The sequence below is a fragment of the Gossypium hirsutum genome, chromosome A10 (assembly GCF_007990345.1).
Source record: "Gossypium hirsutum isolate 1008001.06 chromosome A10, Gossypium_hirsutum_v2.1, whole genome shotgun sequence".
In the NCBI taxonomy this organism is placed as follows: Eukaryota; Viridiplantae; Streptophyta; class Magnoliopsida; order Malvales; family Malvaceae; genus Gossypium; species Gossypium hirsutum.
Genome location: NC_053433.1, coordinates 3,660,238 through 3,685,349, shown reverse-complemented (window position 1 = coordinate 3,685,349; position 25,112 = coordinate 3,660,238). Strand labels below are relative to the sequence as shown.

General features: G+C 31.6%; 5 protein-coding genes across 6 annotated transcripts; all 5 read left to right on the top strand.

The window, feature by feature from the left end:
- Nucleotides 1–522: 522 nt before the first annotated feature.
- LOC107935919 (la-related protein 6A) lies at nt 523–4,817 on the top strand. The gene is made up of 11 exons (XM_016868549.2): nt 523–903; nt 1,058–1,139; nt 2,157–2,251; nt 2,463–2,534; nt 2,611–2,690; nt 2,799–2,883; nt 3,515–3,562; nt 3,660–3,728; nt 3,802–3,939; nt 4,234–4,327; nt 4,418–4,817. Exons 1-11 carry the CDS (start codon nt 655–657, stop codon nt 4,543–4,545), a joined length of 1,140 nt encoding a protein of 379 aa, XP_016724038.1. The 5' UTR covers nt 523–654; the 3' UTR covers nt 4,546–4,817.
- A 5,442-nt stretch (nt 4,818–10,259) lies between these two features.
- LOC107935893 (phospho-N-acetylmuramoyl-pentapeptide-transferase homolog) lies at nt 10,260–13,706 on the top strand. 2 transcript variants are annotated; one of them, XM_016868519.2, is made up of 8 exons: nt 10,260–10,395; nt 10,521–10,750; nt 10,821–11,014; nt 11,332–11,782; nt 11,897–11,961; nt 12,354–12,547; nt 12,928–13,136; nt 13,354–13,706. In XM_016868519.2, exons 2-8 carry the CDS (start codon nt 10,523–10,525, stop codon nt 13,534–13,536), a joined length of 1,524 nt encoding a protein of 507 aa, XP_016724008.1. In that variant the 5' UTR covers nt 10,260–10,395; nt 10,521–10,522; the 3' UTR covers nt 13,537–13,706. The 2 variants fall into 2 exon arrangements, with proteins under 2 accessions (XP_016724008.1, XP_016724007.1); XM_016868518.2 differs by lacking the exon at nt 10,260–10,395 and having other exon boundaries at nt 10,427–10,750.
- An 839-nt stretch (nt 13,707–14,545) lies between these two features.
- On the top strand, nt 14,546–16,438 carry LOC107935910 (60S ribosomal protein L18a). Its single transcript, XM_016868538.2, has 4 exons — nt 14,546–14,681; nt 15,004–15,119; nt 15,219–15,282; nt 15,927–16,438. The coding sequence occupies exons 1-4, from the start codon at nt 14,667–14,669 to the stop codon at nt 16,266–16,268; spliced, it is 537 nt and encodes a 178-aa protein (XP_016724027.1). The 5' UTR covers nt 14,546–14,666; the 3' UTR covers nt 16,269–16,438.
- Nucleotides 16,439–18,539: 2,101 nt separating this feature from the next.
- LOC107935911 (60S ribosomal protein L18a) lies at nt 18,540–20,625 on the top strand. The gene is made up of 4 exons (XM_016868539.2): nt 18,540–18,860; nt 19,132–19,247; nt 19,357–19,420; nt 20,052–20,625. The coding sequence occupies exons 1-4, from the start codon at nt 18,846–18,848 to the stop codon at nt 20,391–20,393; spliced, it is 537 nt and encodes a 178-aa protein (XP_016724028.1). The 5' UTR covers nt 18,540–18,845; the 3' UTR covers nt 20,394–20,625.
- A 111-nt stretch (nt 20,626–20,736) lies between these two features.
- LOC107935889 (cytochrome b561 domain-containing protein At4g18260) lies at nt 20,737–24,857 on the top strand. The gene is made up of 4 exons (XM_016868516.2): nt 20,737–23,276; nt 23,388–23,549; nt 23,937–24,085; nt 24,171–24,857. Exons 1-4 carry the CDS (start codon nt 23,133–23,135, stop codon nt 24,535–24,537), a joined length of 822 nt encoding a protein of 273 aa, XP_016724005.1. The 5' UTR covers nt 20,737–23,132; the 3' UTR covers nt 24,538–24,857.
- The last annotated feature ends 255 nt before the right edge of the window (nt 24,858–25,112 follow it).

The window sequence follows — 25,112 nt, the reverse complement described above, 5'->3', positions numbered from 1 at the left end:
GCATAATGACTTTACAAGAAAAAGTTATTTCAGTTCTCTATTTAAATTTTTAGGTTTTTTGTCAAATCACCTCTAAAATTAATATAACGTAGATTGTCATGTGGATACCATGTTAACAATTTATTAGTTATTTTTAAATATAAAAAATATGTAAAAGTGTAAAAATATTTTTTAATTTTTTTAAAAAATTAATTAAATGTTAAATAACATCACAAAAACTTTCATGCAAATGCCACGTCAACAAAGTTAACAAAAATTAATTTTTCAGTTAATTTTGAGTGATTTAATAAATATTATAAATTTAAAGATTAAAAAGGATGAAAAATTAAATAATTAATTAAAATAATATTTTTATAAAGTTTGAGAGTAAAACAAATATTTTGTCAAAAATTATTATTCAATAGTAATGATCCAATGTTCATCCGAAATGACAAAAGCAGAATAGCATAAAGTTCATCCGAAATGACAAAAAGAACCCTTGTTGGCTTAAATGGAAAGTTCGGTTTCACTATAAAATGGTCCCGCAGAGATCAAACAAAGATTTTCCAGAGAGTGGAGGAGAAAGGAAATAAAGGGAAAGGGCGGGGGGTTTTTGAATTAGTTGCCTCCGTTTAATAATTAACTTTTTCCTTGCCTCCCTACTCTCTCTCCAAGATGGACAGCCACGTGGAGCCTACCATCGCCACCGCTGGTCCTACCGCGCTCTCTCCGCCGCGCGATTCTCTTGATCTCATTCCCGTCGGATCCGTCGAGGCAGAGGAGGAGATTGAGACATTATCTCCTCCGTCCGAGGAGGATCACGACCACGCTAACGGTCAAAATCGGGATCAAAAGCAGAATCAGGAGAACTCGTCGGCGACTGCTGTCCTTACTGATGATCTCAAAAATAAGATCATTAAGCAGGCAAGGGCTCGAATTCCTCCTCACTTGCGTTCTTGAAATGATGATCCTACAATTTTTCATTCCCGTTTAGTCTTTTATGTTTTCATTTGTGTTGTTGTTTACATGAAGTCTTTAATTCTCTATTCATATATCTGCATTTGTCCGTATTTCGTAGGTGGAATATTATTTCAGCGATGAAAATTTGCCGACCGATAAGTACATGATGAGTCTGATTAAGAAGAACAAAGAAGGTTTTGGTAAGTGACTAATATTCGCTGCCAAGCGTTAAGAATACAGCGTGATTATACCATATGCAGAATGCGTTGAAGGCTGATTTCACGTTTGGATAATGATATTATGTTTCGACTTGTAGTCATGATTAGTTTTGCTGTGTGGAAATGACCAGTGATCACTCTGATCACCAACAAGTTAATGTGCAATATCGTAAAAGGCATTAAGCAGATTCCCAATATGCATGGATTTCAATTTTTGGTTGCCTTCACTGTATGGGAAGTTTAAGAATGTGGAGTTGAATTTGGTTTTGAAGTAACTTATGGATAATGATGTAAAAAAATTTGTTTGTGATGATGAAATTGAAGAATAGCAAGTACGTATGTCAAACCCATGAATTTTGCGGTTTTGAGTGAAACCATGAGAAAGTTATCTTTTGAATTTTCCTTAAGCAGTGAAAAGAGTAGTTGATCATAGAATTCCCCTACAAGTGAGATGGAAAGGGCTAGGTAACTGTGTCCAAACTTCTCTCCGCAATAAATGAATGGGCAACGTACTGCTTATATATTATGTATCCTTATAAGCATCTTCAACAGTTAACGGTTGCCAAGATTGATCACATAAACCTACTAATTTGAGCTTATATATTTTCTATTCCTCCTGTGTTTTAAGTTCTGGTAATCAGGTTAGCAACACTTTAATTCGTCAATTTGAACAAAATGGATATACACGTGTCCCTTTTTTGCATGCCTTCATGTCACTTTACCTGGAAAGTGACAGATGCATCCACTTTCAATTCTACTGTCTGTGCATATTCATCTATGTTTGTTTCGTGGACAATTCCAGTGATCAGTTGAAAACCGTTGAAGGGGGAGATAGAGTAGCCTCTTTAGTTTTCTAGCATTGTTGTATGACTAAGTTATTATTTACTTTATTGTTGTTGCAAGGTGAAGCCTTCCTTATGTCAGATTGAAATACCTATTCTTATTATCATTGTATCTTGTTATTTACATGCGTATGTTTTCTTTTTCTGTTCATTGCAGTTTCTATATCATTAATTGCGTCTTTTAGGAGAATGAAAAGACTCAGCAGAAGTTATCCATCAATAGTCGCTGCGCTTAAAGAGTCTTCCCTACTTGTATGTTTCTAGACTCTCACTCCTCATAAAGATAGCCATTTTTCTTATGCAATAACTGCAATATGGCCCTGACTTGCTGATGTAATACAGATTCAAAGGCTACAATTTCAATTCAAGAAGACTTAGAATTCTTTTCAATTTCAATTCAAAAAGATTCAGAATTTGTTCTCTCTCTCAGCCATTAATTGTTAATTTCATTGAAATGTCCTAGGTTGTTAGTTCTGATGGGAAGATGGTGAAGCGTCGGAATTCTCTTCCATCTATTGAGGTCAGGGACCCTAAGGTATTTCTTTTATGGAACTTAATGGTTTCATTCTCATATTTGTATCTTTAAATGACATCTAATTTGTGGACCCTAGTTATTCACTGTTTTGGTAGAAAATCTTCCAGAGGATCATTCAGTGGAGAACATTAGGAGGATATTTGGTGAAGTTGGAAAGTACGTGTTTTCCTTTATAAAGGAAATGTGCTCATTCCTTCTTGCCGTTAAGTATGATGTTTGTGCTTCCTTGTTTAAATGATTGTAGATTTCCTTTTGAATTTTCAGCATCAAGAATATATCCCTCCGCGATCCACATGCTGTGGAAGAGTCAAAGAAAAGTGTTAGGGTAGATATTTTGGTCAGCAGCAAGGTATGGAATTGGTTTCTAACTAGTCGGATTATTTTTTGTGTAACTAGTCAATCTTTTGTCCTTTACCCTTCTTTTTCTCTTCTCAATCCTTGTTCTAATAACCTAACCAGTTGTTGCATTTAGATCAGACATGCTTTCTTGAAAATATCATACAAAGCTTTGAACTGAATAATTACTGAAGAGCATTTTTGTGTTATTTGTGGTTTGTAATGAATTGGCTGGCACATTAGCATGCATTGTTATTGTGGTATTTAATTAAGTTTGTACGTAAAATTTATGATGTTTGGTATCTGTGACCATCTTTGAGTTTGGCATAGATTTGTAAGCATGACAGGCTTTCGTTATAAGAGCTATCTAGAACAGGTTTCTTCCTATATTGTCGTTTAGTTTGAAAACCCCTTGGTTTTGTAACATCCAGTGTCAATACAATTATGACCCTTTTTGAAATAGATTAGAGAGAAAGATTCCTGATTCTAGTTACAGTTTGTTCTGAAATAGATCCAGTGTTGTTTTGCTAGTTTTCCAAACTTTCAGGTTGGCTATTTTACTTGCTCACTATTTGTAGCTATACTTTCTTTACATGTATATAGCCTTGTTTATGATCTGCTTAATTTCCTGGTTTTGGGTGTAGTTACATGCCCTAGTGGAGTATGAGACAGTGGAGGCTGCTGAAAAAGCTGTAAGTGTCAACAAAGTATTTAATCAACTGTATTTTTCCTTTTGGGATATTGTAATCATGATTAATTGAGTTTGAGCTCCTCTGGTTATGGGACCAGGTGGCTACCTTGAATGATGAACGTGACTGGAGAAATGGCATGCATGTTAAGCTTCTTAAGCGAATAATGGTAATATTCCTGTTTCTTTTACGTCTCAAACTTTGGGAATAAATTGGTATTAATGTTCTTCACCTTGTTATAGGGCAAACATGCTCAGCGAAGGCCAGCTTGGAGAGGACCTGACCCTGCTGAAAAGAACAGCAATGCTCAAGCATCTGATCAAACGGGAGATGATGAGAATAACGCCTCAAATCAGCATCATGAAGGTTTACCAGATGAGGTAGGCTCTAAATTCCACTAAAAAATGGCAACACTTCCTCTATAAGTGCAAGAATATGTGGTGAATTAGAAGGGCAGGCATACAACACTATTTATTTTATTTTGGAAGAAACGGACGAAATAAATGGATGTTGAATGGCTTGTTTCTTTTTATTTTTCTTGAATTTGGCATAGTGGAGTTTCCATATTCTATTCTGCAGACTGAGTTAGAACTAGGCATGCATTGGGAACCATTCTCTTAGATAAGTAAAAGATTGTCTGGGTTTTTAAATATTTATTTGCTTTCTAATCTTAGGATGGCGAGAATTTGTCCAAGGAGAAAAATGGGCATCGACCTAGAAACAGAGGACGAGCAAGGAAACCGAGAACTCGTGGTACCAATGGACTTGGTATCAGAATATCCCACAGCTCTAAGCTCTTTGTTTTCCCTTCATTCCCATATGATAATAATTTGTTTGATAATATATTATGTTATACAGGCCATGGAACGACATCCTCATCTCATGCCACTGAACCATCAAAGCCACCCCCTGGCCCTAGAATGCCTGATGGAACGAGGGGATTCACAATGGGACGCGGACAGCCACTAGTTTCTAGGCAAAGCTAGTGAGCTGTGCTTTTGCGTCTGGTATAATCTTGCCTAACGTGTTGGTTATTGTGATTGTGGAATTGTACAGATGTGGAAAGCTGGAAGCGGGTTTTCTATTATATGGTTTCAAAGGCTAAGTTTTGAAGCCCAAATATGGATTATTTACTTAGTGATGCTGTTAGCTTATATTTAAGAACTGGCATCGTGATAAAAATACCACCTACATGGTTCTTGTTTTTGGATTATGTTCATATCAATTAAATTTTTAGCGAAAATAATTTGGCTCTTTATCATTGGATGCACAATATAATTGATTGTTCACTTCCAAGCAGTTGCTTGTTCGTTTGGTTGGTTTTGAGGATCAATTTTCTTGTTCATATATTAATAAAATATTTAAAATATATTTTATATAAACTTAATTTGAATTTAAATGTACCTTATATTATTTAAATCAAACTTGGTTTGAGTCCGACTGTTTTTAATGAAAAATTTCATGCCCAAATTCGGCTTACCAATGACAGGTTTATTTTCATCCAGGAGTTGTGGGAACTAGGAATGGGTTTTACTGATCTTTCGTTCTGGCATGCCATGTATGCCTTGATTTTGTTACATTATTTTGGGGTTTGTTCAATAGCAGACGGTTTTGTACTAATAACTCTAAAACTATGGGAAATGTTCTATATATATGATTGAGATGGTTGTAATAGGCTAATTTTGCCCCAAAAAATAATAACTGAATAAATAAAGTCAAAGACTGCAATCGGTCGAAAATGAGTTAAAAAGGGTTAAATTGAAAGAAAATCATTAAATTGTGATCAAATAAAAAAGATGGAGAAAGCCAAGGAATTCAAAATTTGTTGACTTGGTAAAAGGCTAAAAATAGGAAGATATGATTTTTTTTTTGTTTTTATTTTATTATTAAATTATTTAGGCTATTTTTAGTAATCCCATATATATAAATAGAGGTATTTTGTTCTTTGAAGGGAGAGGACTTCTGTATTCCTACCTCAATTTGGAATTTGATTATCTCTCTTTTCCTATTTCCATTTGAATTAAATTATTTTTTTTCTCTTTCAATCACGTAGGAATTTTGTTCATTTCATTTCAATTTATTTGTTTTTTTCTAAATTCGTCCAATTGCTTTTAGCCCTTCCATTTTTTTTACTATTTTGCAATTAAGTTTTCAATTTTTTTTTGGCCCTAAAATTTATTTTGACTGCATTTTAGTCCTCTTTGAAGCTGTACGTTTTGGAGGGTGGGGATTATTTCCCTTTTGGTCCCTCCTTGTTATTCGCATGTTTAAATTGGTCCATTTCCTTTTATTTATTTTTTATTTGCCCCAAAATTTTGCTTTAAGTTCGATTTAATCTTTTTTTTATTTCCGCTATTTTATTATCAAATTAACTAATTTAATATATTATTGCTATTATTATTATGTTTCTATTTATATCTATTTTGTTATTCTAATACTATTATTATTTATCTAATTTTTATTTATCTATTTATATTTCTACTATTATTATATTTCTATTTATTATATTTTTATTTCTATTTATATACTAATATTATTTTCATTATCATTTTTCTTATATATGTTTTTTTACTTTTGTTATTAACATTCTATTTATTTATTTATTTATTTTACATTTTTTTGTTATTATCTATTTTAACTTTTTATATAACGCTCATTTCAAATTTTTATACATTATTTACTTTAATATTTTTATATATTATGTATTTCAAACTTTTTTTTACACATTATATATTTTAAATTGTTTATATATTATTTTTAAAGAGTTTTATATATTATTTTATCTTGAATGGATGCTATTTTTTTTAATTATTTTATATACTTTAAATCGTTTTTATAACATCCATTTTAAATTCTTTTTATGTATCATGTAACGCCCTTAACCCGCATCCGTCACCGGAATAGAGTTAAGGAGCATTACCGGAGTTACCGATTTATTTATCAGATATTTTATTTCATTTAACGTTCATATTTGGAACCAATTAAAATCAAGCATATTGTCCCTTAAACGTACTTATTTTTTTCTCAACGTGTTTTACTTGAATTTATTACTCGTCTCAATATACTTAATTTCCTTGTATTAACGTATCAAAGATAATCACATATTTACATGTCATGATATATATCATTCTCTTGTCATTTCTTCATAAACATAAATCAGGTAATTCATTATATCGATATTTCATGCATTTAAAATATACAATTCAAGTTACACTAACTTAGCTCGTTATTTGTTCATATTTATAATTTCATTAATCTGGTATCTTTTCTTTTCCACGTTCAATTCTAGTATTCGAGTCATCCGGATCTTTATAAATAAATTTGATCATTGTTTTCATTTATTTCATGTTTTAATACATTCAATTAATGCTCTAAACAAAATTATCATTTTATCCCTAAACTTTTAATTAATGACAATTTCATCCTTAGGCTCAAAAAAATAAAATTCTTACAATTTAATCCTTATTTCCAGCCGTTATCCTCATAAAAATTGATAACAACCCATGAATTCTATAAAATATCAGAATTTTCCTTAATTTCAACACTTTTCAATTTAATCCTTAAAACATGTTTTTTTCTCGATCTTGAACTAAATTAATAATTTCATTCAATTTTGCAGTTTCAAATAATAAAATAATCTATTTCATGCAAATTGTTCATTTCTAATATTTTTACAAAATTGCCCATAAAATTTTACTTTTATTCAATTTAGTCCCTGAGCCTAAAACATGCAAATTAACCATACTAGCTGAATATTCATACATATTTTCCTCCTCCTCCTCTCCATTCCACATCCTTTATTTATATAACATGCTATAAGTAACATTATCAATAATTTCACTATTTACTTATATGTATATTCAAAACTGTCCATTTGCGTCATAGTCACTAAATTATTTATATCTTGATCTGAATAATTCGAAATTAAGATCCGCTAATTTCCTTTGAAACTAGACTTACGTATATTCTTACCATAAACTTTTCAGAATTTTTGGTTCAGGCAATAAGTACAGTTTATTCTTTAAATTCACTCTTATTCTGTTGTCTGACAGTTCCAATCCTTCTTTACTAAAAATTAATTATCTCATTATACACAGGATTTGGATAATGTTATCGTTTGTTTCTATTGAAAATAGAATCATTCAGGATTTTAAACATATAACTTTAAGAACTTAATTATTTTTCTCCAATTTTTTATGATTTTCCAAAGTCAGAACAGGGGAACCCAAAATCATTCTGACCTTGTCTCACTAAATTTATTATATCTCACAATTAACGATTCCATTGCTTACACCGTTTCTTTTATAAGAAACTAGACTTAATAAGCTTTAATTCTGTTTTTTTTTTCATCCTCTAACTAGATTTTCACAATTTATGGTAATTTTTCAAAATTAACCTACTGCTGCTGTCCAAAACTATTTTAGTGCAAGATGTTTATTTACCATGTTTATAACACCCTTATTTTCTTTCTCTACACTATTTCTCATTACTTTCTCTTATTTTCTCTTCACTAACATATCAAGAACATAAGACCATATATAAGAAAACTCTACATTAACATCAATTCCATGCTTTTTCAATAATATTAATCTTAAAAATGTATTGAAATCTTGATGTTCTTACCTTGTTCCATTGATTTCAATCTTTAACTTAATTTTCTCTCTCCTCCAGCTTCTATTTCTTGAATCTAACTTAATATTCTAGCTTTTCATAGTCTCCTTGTGATCTTTCTCTCTTGATGGCTATTGAAATTTTTTTGATTTCTAGGTGAAAATAGTAGATTTTTGGTGAAAAAACCAAATTATAAAAGAAAGTAAAACTTTCTTTCTTTCTCTCTTCTTCTCACGTTAGTTTGCATGGGAAAGATAATGGATGGTGTGTGTGTTGTTTTTTTTTTCCACACACACACATATATATATATAGACTAAATAAAAAATAAAATATCTTATTAAAATATTAAATAAATAATAATTATTTAATTAAATAACTATAAAATATCACCAACATCATCATTACTTTCTAGATTTCTCTCTCTTTCAATTGACTATTTTGCCCTTCGTAATCTTTTAAAATTCCATTCTTGAATCATCACTTAATTTGGTAAAATTACAATTTAGTCCATCATAATTCTTCACCTATTCAATTTGGTCCTTATTTATCAATTTTCCTTAGTTTCTAGATCATTCCACCCTTAAAGTATTTGCACTATTAGTCCTTAAAATTTTCATATTTACACTTTAATCCCTCAAATTTTGAGTATTTACTATTGGGCCACAAAACTTTTCTCACTTTTATAATTTAGTCCTTTCTTGGATCAAGATGTCATAATATACTTCCCAATGACATAACTCAATTTTCCTCTTCTTGTCACTTTATTCCCTTATTTTATTGTATTAAGGATAATATCTTACTGTAGAAATTTTCAGGGTGTTACATATCATTTGCTTAGAATTGTTTTATATTTTATTTTAAATTTTCTTACTTTGTATTTGTTTGTTATTTGTGATTCATTATTATAACATTTTGTTTATGAATTATTACTTTGCGTTGTACATTATTATTCCATCGCATTTTATTCGCTTAAAAGGTCGTGTTTTAATATCGTTTAAGTTTTAAAATCATTTTATTCAAAAGTTTTCAAAATAAGGCAATACTCGGTATTTGGCATCTTCGAGAAGATTGTGCCCTAACTTACTGGGTTCCAATTTTCCTCGTTGAATCTAAGTAACCGAGTACCCCTTTTTCAATCAAAACGCATAAGTTTCAAATAGAAGCTTATTCTTAGGAATTCAAGGTGTTGTGTCCTAGCTCACTAGATATGACATTTTGTATCTCGAGATAAGGATTTCTAAAAAAATAAAGGCAATGTTCTATGTTTAGAAATCCGAGAAATCATGCCCTAACGTGTTGGGTTTCGGTTTTTTGTTGGACCAAATAATCGAATATCCTTTTGTAATTTTCAAATGTATGAGCTTTTGGAAATCAAGAATTGATCGTGGTTTCGAAGGTTTAAAGAATCATGTCCTAACGTGCTGGATGTGATATTATATTCCTTCGAAACAAGAGAATTTTAATGTTCAATTTGAGTTATTTAAATATTTTAAAAGAAATTGTATTTCAAAATATTTTTTAAAATTTTAGACAATAGGACATTAATTAATCAATTTGTACCAATTTTGGGTGTTACGAGGGTACTAACCCTTCCTCGTGCGTAACCAACTCCCGAACCCTTTTTTCTCGAATTTTGTAGACCCAAAATCATTATTTTAATAAATCAAAATGTTTTATTAAAATTATCAATCTCAAGGTAATCTGATCACACCTCGAAAAAGATAGGTGGAGACTCTATTTTTGTTTTTAAGTCGACTCTCGTTTTTCAAATAAAAAAATAATATCGACAATGGTGTTATAAATTAATTAGGTTTTAATTTAATTAAAAAATAATAAATTTTTATAAGATAATAAATAGGGATAAATATTAAAATTATACATTAATTTTATTTTAATGTACAACTTGTTGAAAAATATTTATTTTAATATTTTTTATATATTTAATATTTTTAAAATTTATTTTTATATAAAATAATTTTAAAAATTTATAATTATTATACTCGAATTTAATATTTTTAATGTGGATTAAGCTTTAGTACAATTTTAGTAAGTCGGACCTAAAAAATGAAAATAAAATTCTATATCAATCGGGACCAACCTATTATCTGGGTGGATTAGAATATTGGGGCTCAAACGTAAGCAACCCATGGGTAATCAAATGTCCCCACGAGAAGGGCGCGTCGCGCTTTGAAACCCACAGTCTCCACGTTACCGGCGTTTACGAGGTATTTTTCCTTTTTAAACATGATCAGTTATTTTCTGTTGGTTTTTTTTTTTTTTTTTGCATCCACCATTTTTCAGTTAATTCTGTCGAATGGCCTCTAATCTCTCCTTCAAATGAAAACTTCAGTCATGCGATCTCATTCATCATCTTTAACTCTACACCATTTCTGTTATTCGGGACTCACTCCATCCCCAAAACGACGCACCAGCCTCCCCGTTTCATCTCCTCCGTTCTGCGTTCCCGTTACGTCGAGTTTCTACTCTCCTCTCAAGTTACAGATCAAGCGATCCAAAAATGTACAGGACCGAAGGCGGCGATCCGGAAACGATGTCGTTAGAGTCAACGCCACCGATGATGTAAGTAATGACACTTTTTTCAATGTGGTTTCTGAAATGATTTTTTTTATTATTTTGGTTATTGTTTTAGGACTCGGTGGGAATTTCTTCGTTTGATGACTGGACCATTGAAGAGGATTCGTTGGCAGCTTATGTGCATTCGTCAGATAGCGATGGGGATTTGGTATTAAATTCTTTGTCTGATGAGGATTTGCCACTTGAAGAAGCTCTAGCCAAGGCTTCCCGTCGGATTGCTTTGCGTGGAAAAGGCCTAAAAAGACACAAGCAAGCTCTTTTTTTATGAGTTTTCTGATACATAAACGGTCTAATTTCCCCCCCAGCTCCCTGTATTCTTCTGACTTTTGAATTTTAGTCCTACTGCTTTTAATTTCATGAATTTACTCCTTCTACTTGTCTGGTTTAAAAATTAAAGTGTTATTGAATTGATTATGTGTTAATAGTGTTATGATTTGGACTTTAATTTTTAAACAGGACTAAATTTCAAAAGTTTGAAGACTACAGGGACTGAAAACATAATTAAACTTACATGAATTTATACCCTTTTCAAGGCTTTCGTTGACGGATTGCTAAATTAATTGCAGGATATACCCTGGGATGATAATGAACTTGGCTCTAATAATCTTCCTGACAATGGTTCTTTTACTTGTGGATTGGTGTGGATGGAAAATTGTTAGGCTACCTTTAGCGCCATTCTACTTGACTTCCCCGTTTTTGATATCTTTGATCTTAGCTTTGTGTGCTGGTTATGTTGGTATCCCATTGCTTAGAATTTTTAAGTTTTATCAAATAGTTAAGAAAATAGGGCCAGAAAAATATTTGACAAAGAAGAGGACCCCAACGATGGGTGGACTTTTTTTTATACCAGTTGGTATAGCTGTTGCGAGATTTGCAACTGGTTTTTCTTCTGCTGAAGTTGGTGCTACTGCAGCAGCAACCTTGGCATTTGCTACAATTGGACTACTTGATGACGCCTTAGGTTCCACCAAGCAAAAGAGCAATGGTATAGATCCATGGTTAAGGCTGCTTTTGGAGGTAGCTACATTTTTCCTTTGCCTTTTTCGTTAATAATATAAGTTCCATCCTTGTCACTTTAGGCGTTTGTTTTAACCTTTTTCGGCTCTGATCTTGAACTGTTTGTCATTACAGGCAGCTGTTGGGATTTGGTTTTCATTTTGGTTGGATTCTACACGTTTATCGTCACCCTATGGCATGTATATCTTCTTGTAACTAATTCGAATCACATTTATCTGATGGTAACTCACATATCTAATCTTGTGCCAGAAAATTTATGACAAAATAACAAGTTTCCTTAACTTTTCTTTTGAGAAAAAAGAAAGAAAATAATTTGGTTAAACTTAGTGAAGGAGAGTTATCATACAAGGGCTGTTAGGGGGAATTGTAGCACTTATATGAATATCAGAAAAGAGGTCTTTAATGGATGATTGTTCGAGTAAATAAACTACCATTTGGTCTTTCACATTTCTTCTCCCATTGCTTCAGTTTATGTGTTAGACTGTTGGTTGAAGACTATATTTCATGTTGTGTTTTATGCTCAAATGATACATTTGGTTTTCTCTTAAACCATTTTTAACTTTTATTGCAGGAAAATGCTGGTTCCTCTACCTGCACCGTTGGGCCTGCTGTGCTTGGGAAAATTTTACCTATTGTTGACTCCACTTTGTTTTGTTTCCATGGGAAAGGGGGTTAACATAACAGATGGTCTTGATGGTCTTGTTGCTGGGACTGCTTCATTAGCTTTTATTGGAATGTCAATTGCGGTGCTTCCAATATGCCCAGGTTAGTATAGATTCCTTTGAACAAGCAAATATCGTTAGTTTGAGATGTCGCATGCATTTATCGTCTGTTCACAGCTTATTCATTGGCTATTGCTGCAATAACATTTTTAAAGACACATGATTCCACTTTTGAGTTGCATCATCTAGATGACGTGCAAAACAATATTTTAAAGCCTACTCCTTGATTTGTTGAAGTTTTCTGACTTCTTCCATTGTTTTTCATCTTATCATATTTATTAATATTTTATTATAGCAACCATCTTAGTGAAACACTAAAATATGATTATAATGTTAAAAACTTGTAAATTTTAAGCTTCTCTTATGCTCTTTACAAGTATTTACCTTCTTCAAAACTAAATGTTATTTCTCCATCCCCATCAGAACTTAGTGTATTTGGGACAGCCATGGCTGGGGCCGGCATTGGTTTTCTTTTCCACAACCAGTACAAAGCAGGTGTAATTATGGGTGATACTGGATCCTCGGCCCTCGGTGGCGCATTAGCTGCAATGGCCGCTTGTACTGGAATGTTCTTTCCCTTATTCATTGCATCTGGTTTGTTTGTTTTGGAAGCATCATCAATTGTTATGCAGGTATGTTATTCAAGTTAAATGTCTGAATCTTGTGCTATTCTCCATTGCCTCTAATTATTAATGCATGAATCAGTATTTGTTCTAAACATGTATTATGTAGTTGCTCTGAGTTACCCTCATTGATTGTGTTATCGGTTCAACTTTCCGACATTGCATAATACATCATTGCTGCGACTATGGATGAATGTCGATGATAATCGACTCTTTATTTTGTCAGGTGGTATACTTTAAAGCAACAAAACAGTATCATGGAAGCGGGCGTCGGTTGTTTAAAATGGCGCCTTTGCATCATCATCTAGAACTATGTGGACTCCAAGAGCCAATGATTGTTGCTGGTGCATATGCTGTTTCCTCTGTGTTGGCTTTATGTGCTGCTTACATTGGCCTTAAATCTGCATAATAGCTTTACATCATTTTCACCCCATCTTCAAATTTTGTTCCCCTTAGTCATATTAGTCATAAAAAGGTGTTCTTTTCTTCCTCTCAATATTTCTGAATCTTTTATTCAAAATTTCCAATTTTATGTTAACCCTAAATACAAAAGGCTAAAAAACATGACAATCTTTACTTGCCCTTTATTCTGTTTATTTTCCTTTTTTTTCTTTCAATGCCAATCGTAAGAAATATTGACATAATATTTTCTAAAATGATTTCTCCTAAATTAGTCCATTGTAAAGAGGTTTGAATTAGAAAAGGGAATAAATCTACCCATTGTTTCTATTTTATAATAAGTAACAGTGGATATCTGGATTTTTTTTTTAAAGTCATAAATTAACTAAAATAAGATGTTATGTTTAAACCCATCACAGCATGTTGCTTTACCATAAATACCCTTTTCTATAAAAGTAACACATTTTTTTTCGATACTTAATAGTGATATTAGATCTCAACTAAATCTAAAACCGAATAGAGTTGAAAATTTAAATAGAGCTAAAATTCTCCCAAACATTATTTTTTTTCATCCATAAGTTTAGAATATTCTTTTTGATATAATGCTTAAAACTACCCATAATCTCGTCCTAACCCTTAAATATAAGAATAATACATTTTAGCGCACTCCAACCCCCGTCTTCCTGCACTAATAATAATATTGATACCAATCGAATTAAGACTCAATCGAAAAATAATATAATTTTAAATATCTCAAATTTACCCTTTCAACCAAAACATATTTAATTATAATATTAATTTTTAAATTTTTATTACATATATTTCTTTTAGTCAGATTTTGAGTGTAGGATAATCTAATTTTATTTAAGAGATGACTCAAAATATTGTATTAATTTTGGGCCGAATAAGAATAATTCAAGATTCAAATTGGGCTTATACTAATATAAGGTCTTTAATTTATAACCATTTGGGTCGATGCTTAGAAATTTGTTAAACCCATTTAATAACAGGAACTCATCTAAAAACACTATGCCCAATCCAATTTCTCAAAGCTAAGTACTATATAAACGTTTTTGATAATGACAAAACCCTAATTGAGTGAGGGCCGTGACTTCTTCAGAAACTATCTTTCCCTCAAAAATGGTTACTTTCAGGGTAAGTGGGCAACGCCTTCTCTTTTCTCAGATCAACGCCGCTACTCCCTCTATTTCCCTTTTTTAGCTTCACAAATTTGATAGCGATTTTATTATGTGATGTTATGCTTGGTTTCGATCCGTTCGAAATTTTCTTTATTGCATTTTGGCTAGAAAGTTGTTAGTAAATATGGGATTAAAAACACTTACTCTTTTTACTGGTTTAATGGGTTTTTCTCAGCCATTAAAGGGAGGAGTGTTGCTTCAAGCTGTATTTGAATTAATATGAGAAATGAGAGAAAAAAAGAAGAAAAGTTTTATATTGATTTTGGTTTTGGTTGCAGTTTCACCAGTACCAAGTAGTTGGAAGGGCTCACCCAACAGAGAGCGATGAGCATCCCAAGATCTATAGGATGAAGCTCTGGGCCACCAATGAGGTTCGGGCCAAATCCAAGTTCTGGTTAGTGATTATTTTCATGGATTTTTTGGTTAGCTTTATTTCCCATTTGCTTTATGTTGACGGGTTTCTGATTTTTGTGTCTCCTTTGATGTTCATTAGGTACTTCTTGAGGAAGCTGAAGAAGGTTAAGAAGAGCAATGGTCAGGTCCTTGCCATCAATGAGGTATATTCTCAGTGTTATTCCTTTGATAATCCATTCTGTATCAAGTGATTTATTGTGGGATAATGTGTGGAAATTTGAATAAGAAACGCATCCTTTGCATTCTTTTTTATAGCTAGCGTATGTTGATTAATGTCTGAAGCTACTTTGTGTGCGATTGCCAATGTTTAGCTCATTACTCTTCAATTTACACCGGAGATTGTGTTCTTAAGCTCTTTAAATTTGTCTTGAGAGCAGCAGGGAACATAGATAGCTAAGAAATATCTGATTTTAAGGCTTTCTTACCGACTTCGTTTTAGAAAAGTGCACTTCGTAGCTTATTCATCTTTGTTTTGCTGATTGTGATTGCATTAAATGATTTATTTGGGCGCATAACTTTTTGGGGTTTCATATGCCAGACTGAATTCGAAAAGCAATTCCTGGAATTAAATTGGATGATTTAGGTTTTCTTTTTTTATCCCTATCTCTTTTCTTTTCTTGCTGAGCAGAATTCATTTACTGGCTATGTGGTGGAATCCTTATCCAGGAAAAAATGCTGTAGTTAGTGATTGCATAATGATCATCTGTACACCCAAGGCAACACAATTTCTGATGCATTCTTTGATATTCTTTTTAATGCCTGGTATCTAAAGCAAATTTCTCTGCAGATATTTGAGAAGAACCCTACCAAGATTAAGAATTATGGTATATGGCTCCGCTACCAAAGCCGTACCGGTTATCATAACATGTACAAGGAATACCGTGACACTACTCTAAACGGAGCTGTTGAACAGATGTACACTGAGATGGCTTCTCGCCACAGAGTCCGGTTCCCATGTATCCAGATTATCAAGACTGCAACTATCCCAGCCAAGCTATGCAAGAGAGATAGCACCAAGCAATTCCACAACTCCAAAATCAAGTTCCCATTGGTGTTCAAGAAGGTAAGGCCGCCTACCAGGAAGCTGAAGACCACTTACAAGGCATCAAAGCCTAACTTGTTTATGTAAGTTCTCTCATTGCAATGAAAAGAGAGTTGATGTGGTTTATAGTTCTAAAATTTTTGGTAGTGAACATCTGGCAGTTTGTTGATTGGGTATTGTTTTTCATTTGAGAAGCCGAGGCCACATCTGACTGGTTGAAGTTGAATTTTCTTTAATTTACTATCACATTTTGTTTACTTCGATGAGCTGGTTTGCAATGTTTGAACTTTATTGGCCAGGGTTTTTGTTTCTCAAAGGCAACTAGGATGATTTAGTAAAAGAAATTGCTGGCTTATTTCACAAGTTTTCTAATAAATTTGATAGTGAATCATTTTTTGGGGACTTGAATTTGGTAACTGTTATTAGATTGGGGCTTGAATTTATTATTGGTATACTTAGGCAATTGTTCTTACATTCGGGTTAAGGCTTGAATTTTTGTTTTGTTAAGTTAAATCCCAAAACATGGCAATAGTTCCTATATAAAGGTTTAAATTTTTTTTGTCTTTTAACTTTTTTAGACTTGTACATGCCTGATATTAATTGGTACTTGATTAACTTTGTTAATTTTTTAAAATTTTAACCTATCATCTTGTGCCATGTGCCTAAAAAATTTAATTTAATTTAATTTTTATTTTTTATACTTGCGAAATTAATTTTTTTTCATTTTAACTTTTAATTTTCTTTTCAATTAATTCATTTTATATTTTTAGGTTTCTAAGAGGCGGCTTCAATTTTTTTTCCTATTCATTTTTCTTTTTTCTCTCAACTCTCTGTTCTTTTCCTTCATTGACCGTTGTTGACCGTCAGCGGGCTCCTTTACCTTTTCCCTTTCCAGTTTAGTGACTGACTCTCCCTAAAATCACATGCAATCTTATAATATTAAATCCAAATTTTTTTAAAGATTTCTTCTATATATAATTTCTTTAATATATGTTAATCTGGATATTCCACGTTATCAACATTAGTTTTTGGTTGAAAATTGGAGAAGATATAATAAATAAGAACTTTGATTTTTTACATACACGTGGCTTATTCTAATTGGTTCTCTTAGTAGATCTGATGAGATAATTTGTATCTAAAAATTTTACCTAATTGGCTCACTTTAGCTTATCTAATGAATATATAAATTACATAAATTAAAATTAAATATTTAAAATTAATTATAAAATCTAATAAATGTAGAAATCACAAAATTTAAAACGGTACTTTCTCTAAAAATATTGCAATTGATATTTTTTTAAAAATTATGTTAAAATCAAAATTTCAAATAGAAAAAAATAATAAAACAAATATTTAAGTTAAATCAAATGAATAAATCATCTAATTATTATTTTTATTTAATTAAATATTCATCAAAATTTTAAAAACTAAGATTATCTAATTAAATATTTAAGATAGTATAAATCTATAATAATAACAATAATTATTTTAAATTATTTAAATATAAAGAAAAATCTAATGAATAGATGAATTATGTAATTTAAAAATACTTCTTTTAAAATGTGTTTTGTAGTACCTGCAACATTTTGAAGGATCGAAAATATGAAAGCAAATTTGATTCAAGTCTGGTCAATCAATCTTTATGCTATATTCAAGGAATAACAGAGTTTTTTGAGTTTACAATAAACTAATTAAAAGGTTATTAATTCCTTTAATGTTGTAGTGAATGATGATTGAAGTGGTGAGGCCAGAAGAGTTAATGATATTTAAGTGTCACTAACGGTGTTTATTGAAGTGTCTGATGATAGAATTTTACGCATGGGCTCGGCCGACTCATAGAGTTTTGTCCAAATTTATTTGATTCGAATAATAATTTTAAAATTTGAATTAAGTGCAGCTTGTTTATATTAATTTTTTATATTATTAATTTTATATAAAAATAAATTTTAAAAAATATATTAAATATACTAAAAATATTAAAATAAATGTTTTTCAATAAATTAAAAATAAATTAAAAAATATTTATACTTAATAATACCAAATAAGTTTAAGCAAACAAATACCTTTAAAATAATAACAAAATTAACAATAAAATAATAATTATATAATATCTAAATATTAACAGCAATATAGTAATGAAATGGCACCTAAACAATTACAAAACAGCAACAAAAAGCAGCAAGTTTTTTTTTTTTTTTTTTGCAAAATCAGGCTTGGTCAGGCCCAGAGAAAAATACTTATTGGAGACCCAATCTGCTTAGAAAATGGGTTTCATCTTCTTACCAAAACTTATTTTTAAGCCTATATTTTTCTCAAATTCTTTTATTTTTTCGGATGGACGTTCGGGCGAGACCAGGTGGCCACCTAACACTAAGAAAGCTGATGAAAAGCCAGATGCAGAGACTCGTGAAACCGGTGAAAAGGAAGATTGTATTCATTTTGGGCCGAAAAAATCAAGATTCATATTGGGTCAATACTAATAATATAGGACCTTTAGTTTATAATAATTTGGGTCGAGATTAAGAAATCTGTTAAGCCAATCTAAATACAGTATACCCGACCCAATTTCACAAAGCTAGTTGTATATATACGTTTTGATATGACAAAACCCTAATTGAGAGAGGGCCGCGACTCCTTCAGATACTTACTATCTTTCCCTCAAAAATGGTTACTTTCAGGGTAAGTGCGCAACGCCGCTACTCCCTCTGTTTCCCTCATTTAGCTTCACAATTTTATGGTGATTTTATTATGTTAAGTTATGCTTGGTTTCGGTCCATTCGAAAATTTCTTTATTTCATTTTGGCTAGAAAGTTGTCAGTAAATATGCTGGTTTATGGATCTTTAAGTAATTACAGGGAGGAGTGTTGCTTTAAGCTGTATTTGAATTAATATGAGAAATGGGGGAGGGGAAGACAGAAAATTTTGATTTTGGTTTTGGTAATGGTTGCAGTTTCATCAGTACCAAGTTGTTGGAAGGGCTCACCCAACAGAGAGCGATGAGCATCCTAAGATCTATAGGATGAAGCTCTGGGCCACCAATGAGGTTCGGGCAAAATCCAAGTTCTGGTTAGTTGTTTTTTTCATGCCCTTCTGTATCTTTTTTGGTTAACTTTAAATTCCCATTTGCTTGTTATTGATGGGTTATGATTTTTGCGTCTCCTTTGATATTCGTTAGGTACTTCTTGAGGAAGCTGAAGAAGGTTAAGAAGAGCAATGGTCAAGTCCTTGCCATCAATGAGGTTTATACTCAGTGTTTTCCGTTTGATTATTCACTCTGTACGAAGTGATTTATTGTGGGATGATGTGTGGAAATTTGAATAAGAAAAGCATCCTTTCCATTCAATTTTTATAGCTAGGGTTATGTTGATTAATGTCTGAAACTATTGTGTTAATTGCCAATGTTTAGCTTGTGTCTGCCAATATAGACTGGAACTCATGTTCATAAGCGAGCAGGGAATTTAGGTAGCTAAGAAATATCTGATTTTAGGCTTTCCAGCCAACTTTATTAACACTTTAAGAAGTTCATGCATCTTGATTGTTTAGCATGTTCATTCTTTGATTTGCCGATTGTGATTGCATTGAATGATTTGTTTGGTCAAATTACTTTTTGACCCTTCGTATGTAAGACGTTGAATTTGAAAAGTTTCTTGAAATTGAATGATTTAGGCTTTTTTTAATCCCCTAGCACTTTCCTTTGCTTGTCGACCAGAATTCATTTACTCTTTATATTGTGGAATCTTTATCAGAAAAAGGAAAAGCTGTAGTTAGTGCGGTGCATCTTGGTTTCCAATACACTGAAGGGAACATGATTTGGGATACAGCTTTGTTTTTCTTTTCAATGCCCTATATCTAACTGAAATCTCTATGCAGATTTTTGAGAAGAACCCTACCAAGATTAAGAATTACGGTATCTGGCTCCGGTACCAAAGCCGAACTGGTTACCACAACATGTACAAGGAGTACCGTGACACTACTTTGAACGGAGCTGTTGAACAGATGTACACCGAGATGGCTTCTCGCCACAGAGTCCGTTTCCCTTGCATCCAGATTATCAAAACTGCAACAATCCCAGCCAAGCTATGCAAGAGAGAGAGCACCAAGCAGTTCCACAACTCCAAAATCAAGTTCCCATTGGTGTTCAAGAAGGTAAGGCCACCTACCAGGAAGCTGAAGACAACCTACAAGGCATCAAAGCCTAACTTGTTTATGTAAGTTCTCTCATTTGATGAAATGAAAGAGAGTTAAAGTGGTTGTAGTTCTACAATTTTTGTTAGTGAACATCTACAAGTTTGTTGATTGGATATTGTTTTTATTTGAGAAGCCTAGGCCACATGAGAGAGGTTGAAGTTGAATTTTCTTCATTTTAATTTCTAATTTTGTTTACTTGGAACTGGTTTGTTATGTTATTTTGTCTTTAATATTGAGTATCATCTAATGTTTTGAACTCTTTTGGCCGCGGTTTTTGTTTTTCAAAGTCAACTAGGATGCTTTAGTAAAAGAAATTACTGGCTTTATTTCACAAGTTTTGTAGTAAATTTGAGGGTTAATCCTTTTTTGAGGCCTATCTTAGTTAATTCTTGAACTTAGCAAATTTTTTTGTATTAAGGCTTGAACTAGGCCATTGGTTCCTGTTAGGACTTAATTTTTTTTAAAACTTATTTTAAGGAAATATTTGAGACTAACTTGAACAAAAAGTGTTTTTGGTCCAACATTTTGTCAAGGAAATGAGGGGTTATTGATTGAGGTGTTTATTAGTTCTATTGGATTTGGACTTGATATTAATATTTTTTATGCTTGCTTATGCTTAATTAGCTTGGCTTGAAATAGATTTAAAATTTGCTCAAACCTGCATATATTTATAGCTAATTTGTATTTTTTAAAATTAAAATTAAAATTAAAAATATTTTTATTTTAATATTTAATAATTATATTTTGTATATTGTATCACAAATTTAAAAAATAGATTGAGTTTGGGTCTTGAATATTCAAATTTGAGCTTGGCTTTTAGACTCTAACATGAGAATAGAGGTGATTATGGTTTGGGTTTGGGCTTAATTCAAAAAATGAGCTTAAAAGTTTGTTCAAATTTGACCTAGATGAAAATATTAAAACTCAAGCTTAGCCTGGTTTGTCCGTACTAAATTTTTTCTTAAATATAGTGACAAAACAACAACAAAAACAGTGAAAACAATAGTAAAAAGTAGTGAGAATCTTTTTTGTAAATTCGGGTTGAGCTTGGGTCAAAAAAAGCTTATACGAGGTTTTGTCTATTTTTTATATAAATTTTGATTTTTTATCTAAACTCATTTATCGAATTTATATTTTTGCCCAAATTTTTTTATTTTTCGAATGAGTCTTCATGCCAGACAACGGAGTTAAATGATGAGTTAGAGCCACTTGTGAAATTCAACTCTCAAAGAATATATTAAGCAAAGAACGTTGGTTATGAGTCTTAGCCTTTATGGTTGTTTATGTATTAAATTCTAGAATTCGAATAGATGAGTTGAAATGTATATAATTTTTCTCTTTTGAATCAAACCGATCAATTTGCAACTAATTTTAATTAATAGCTAATGACAATATTAATTCACAATGCATCACCGACAAAAAAAAACATAATCATCTAAGCCAACAACGGCCACTGAAACCTTTCCAACAGATAATCATAGTTTTTGAAAAAAATTTAATGGAAATTTAATACCACCCTTTCTCATAAAAATCCATTAACAAATAATGTTATTTCGTTGTGTTCTGGTACGAGAAAAGCAGCTACTGGAAAAAATGGGTTTCGGGTGAAAATATAGATGGAGCAAAGGATAATGAAGATGACGTGATGCTGATTGCCCAAACAAATATGTAATTATCTTTGGTCATTGAATATAGTGCGATGGGTAATGATTACTATGACTTTGCAAAAGATTTAAATCTCATTATGTAGTCGAGGAATTGGCGAAAAGATGTTTTACAACATAGCTTTTCTTATACGACGACAGTCTCAAGCCTGCACTCATTTCTCCTAACAAAAAGATTGGTTTATATGTATAACTTACCTTCAAATTATGTGGAAAAGATTAAAAATTCTGATTTCGGGTTATTCATATTGATAATGCAAAATGAATAATTTCATATTGATTAAGGAAAAGCTTTTAAGAGAATTTAAATAAAATATTACTTTTTAATTTTATTAAGTAATTAGAGATTAAAAGCTTAACACAAATTTTGTTCCTTTTATTAGAACTATTTTTTTAAAAAATTTTCAGAATATTTTTAAAATTTAAATTAAATTTTGGCAATAATTTTGTTATATTTTTAATGTTGAACGACCAATTATTATGTTCAAAATGAAAGCAAACACTTATACCTGTTATAAAAAAAGTGGCTATAATTCTAGACATACACATTTCTGTATTAAAGAATATTAATCCATTAATTACACAACCACCATATCAAATGAATTATATAAATGATTGAGTAATGAATATCTAGTATTACATAAGCTTTGTTTATCAACTGTGTAATCCACTCACACACACACCGCCCTTCTCCATCTTCCCATCCATTAAAATCTTGGCCATCATGTGGCCTTTGACCCCTCATTGTTATATATATATATATATATAACAAGAATTTCCATATGCTTATCCGAATTCCAAATCTTTTACCCCATACTGAATGGTAGGTTTGCACCACCCCTTGTTTTGTCTTTCAGTAGTAATCATAGCACATTAGCTTCTTTATACTAAAAGATTTATAAAGTTAAGCAGTTTCTTGAAGAGCTGACACATTCACGCTGCTTTTCTCTCTTCTTCAGCCCTCTCTAGAGTGCTTTAATGGCCTCTCAAATTAACTCTAGTCTAATTTAGACCTTTTGAGAGGAAACAAAAAGGAAAGAAGGGTTGTCTTTTAACCACTTCTTCTTTTCTTTCCATTGCTTTGAATATACTGATAGAGATGCAAGTTTCTCACATGCTAAGCTCCTTCATCACCATTCTTGTACTCCACTGTCTTCTTCTTTCAACATTTGTTTCCTGCTCATCCCATGGGGAGATTACTGCATCCACCAATCACAAAAACATTAAAGGAAATGCACATAAGGTATGCCAAAATTTCTGGTCCAAAGCCTTGTTTTAATTATAAAAAATAAAATAAAATTGTTGAATGTTAATATATCTGAATATGTTCATGCATTTGTGTTATCTATTGCAGCTTAGTTCTCAAATGATATCTTATATGGCTGTTCATGGCCTTCTGCTATGGGGTTCCATGGGATTCTTAATGCCTGTAGGCATACTTACTGTTAGAATGGCCAACAAAGAAGAAGCTGGGAGAAGGGTTAAAGTTTTGTTCTATCTCCATGCCATATTGCAGGTACTATTCTCTTCTTGTTTCCTTTTCTGCAAATTATTTATATCTATATATAATCTACTTACATGCATACATATATGAATATGTTTATGTGTATATTTATCTCGATCATGAACCTTTACTTGGGTGCTAAATGAGATCAGAAAGAGCTGGTTGTATGCTTTATTTTTCATAAAATATTATAATCCCACTTTCACTTTAATGATGCTGTCCACAGTTTTTAATTGCTTGAAACGGCCCCATTAACTGATCTAAACCAACTTAAATCATATTGATCATGAAGACTTCAATAACAAGAAAAGGGAGACCATGCACCATAATTTGTCCATATAATCATATCACCATGTGTCCTTTTTTATTATTATTACAATTTATGTTCCCAAATGGCAGATACTTGCAGTGCTTCTTGCAACAGTTGGAGCTGTCATGTCCATTAAAAACTTCGAGAATTCATTCAGTAACCATCACCAAAGATTGGGTTTAGCCCTTTATGCTGCCATTTGGATGCAAACCTTCATTGGGTTTTTCAGGCCCCCAAGGTTATTAATAATATTAATCATCATTAAACTCAAGATTCCACCATTTTTCCTTACATTAATTAACTCCATCTTCTTTTTCTCACAGAGGAACTAAAAGAAGAAACACATGGTACTTAACACACTGGATTATTGGAACAGTAACATCAATGATGGGGATTATTAACATCTACACTGGTTTAAAAGCTTACCATAAGAAAACATCAAGAAATACTGGTATTTGGACTATACTTTTCACTGCTGAGATCATTTTCATTGCGTTTTTTTACCTCTTCCAAGACAAATGGGAATATATACAAAAACAAGGGCTGATATTAGGCAATGATAATAATAATCCCCAGCAGCAGCCAGCTCCAGCTTCAGATCAAGACCAAGAGATCAATGTAAGCACCCAAAGGGATAACCAAAAGGCTTGTACTGCCAAGCGTAATGCACTTAGGAATTTGTTTGACTAACTTTGGATTCTTTTTTTTTTTTTATTGATTTGTTTACTTGTTTGATATAATTTCATGATTTTTATGAAGTAGTGAAAAAGGTTTCATACTCTACTTTTTTATGCCTTTCATGCTGATATAGATAGAAATATCATAAAACTCCTTCAAGTATGCTAGTTTTGATGGAGTATTAAAAAGTGGAGTATGATCCATAACTTATTTCTTCCTTTTTTTTGGATAAAAATTTGGGTTTTTAGGTAATTGTATTGAAGGATATTATTGAGATACTGGCATGTAAAGATTGTGATTATGTTTGAAGAAATGTAATAAAAGCTTGTAAACTTGTTTTATAGTTTATATTGAAAAGTTGTTCTAGGAGACAAGATAATGGTCAAATTCTTATTTTAGTCCTTCTACTATGTTAAACAATTTAAAATTTAATTTCTATACTTTAATATGACATAATTCAATCTTTTCAAAAAAAATTATTAAAAATAATTAGCCGCGTTAAGAATTTGGATTAACTAATATTATATATATAAAAAATTAAATCATTTTTCGAAAAAAATCAGAATTTGATCCAAATTAATCAATAA

Excerpts from the sequence above, each read along its gene's own strand:
- LOC107935919 (XM_016868549.2), top strand. The coding sequence starts at position 655 with ATGGACAGCCACGTGGAGCCTACCATCGCCACCGCTGGTCCTACCGCG. Across the intron at positions 2,691-2,798 it reads ATATTTGGTGAAGTTGGAAA|CATCAAGAATATATCCCTCC; the intron begins GTACGTGTTTTC and ends TTGAATTTTCAG. Across the intron at positions 3,729-3,801 it reads AGCTTCTTAAGCGAATAATG|GGCAAACATGCTCAGCGAAG; the intron begins GTAATATTCCTG and ends ACCTTGTTATAG.
- LOC107935893 (XM_016868518.2), top strand. The coding sequence starts at position 10,508 with ATGAAAACTTCAGTCATGCGATCTCATTCATCATCTTTAACTCTACAC. Across the intron at positions 12,548-12,927 it reads GGTGCTTCCAATATGCCCAG|AACTTAGTGTATTTGGGACA; the intron begins GTTAGTATAGAT and ends CATCCCCATCAG. Across the intron at positions 13,137-13,353 it reads CATCATCAATTGTTATGCAG|GTGGTATACTTTAAAGCAAC; the intron begins GTATGTTATTCA and ends TTATTTTGTCAG.
- LOC107935910 (XM_016868538.2), top strand. Across the intron at positions 15,120-15,218 it reads CGGGCCAAATCCAAGTTCTG|GTACTTCTTGAGGAAGCTGA; the intron begins GTTAGTGATTAT and ends GATGTTCATTAG. Across the intron at positions 15,283-15,926 it reads AGGTCCTTGCCATCAATGAG|ATATTTGAGAAGAACCCTAC; the intron begins GTATATTCTCAG and ends ATTTCTCTGCAG.
- LOC107935911 (XM_016868539.2), top strand. Across the intron at positions 19,248-19,356 it reads CGGGCAAAATCCAAGTTCTG|GTACTTCTTGAGGAAGCTGA; the intron begins GTTAGTTGTTTT and ends GATATTCGTTAG. Across the intron at positions 19,421-20,051 it reads AAGTCCTTGCCATCAATGAG|ATTTTTGAGAAGAACCCTAC; the intron begins GTTTATACTCAG and ends ATCTCTATGCAG.
- LOC107935889 (XM_016868516.2), top strand. The coding sequence starts at position 23,133 with ATGCAAGTTTCTCACATGCTAAGCTCCTTCATCACCATTCTTGTACTC. Across the intron at positions 23,277-23,387 it reads TTAAAGGAAATGCACATAAG|CTTAGTTCTCAAATGATATC; the intron begins GTATGCCAAAAT and ends TATCTATTGCAG. Across the intron at positions 23,550-23,936 it reads ATCTCCATGCCATATTGCAG|ATACTTGCAGTGCTTCTTGC; the intron begins GTACTATTCTCT and ends CCCAAATGGCAG.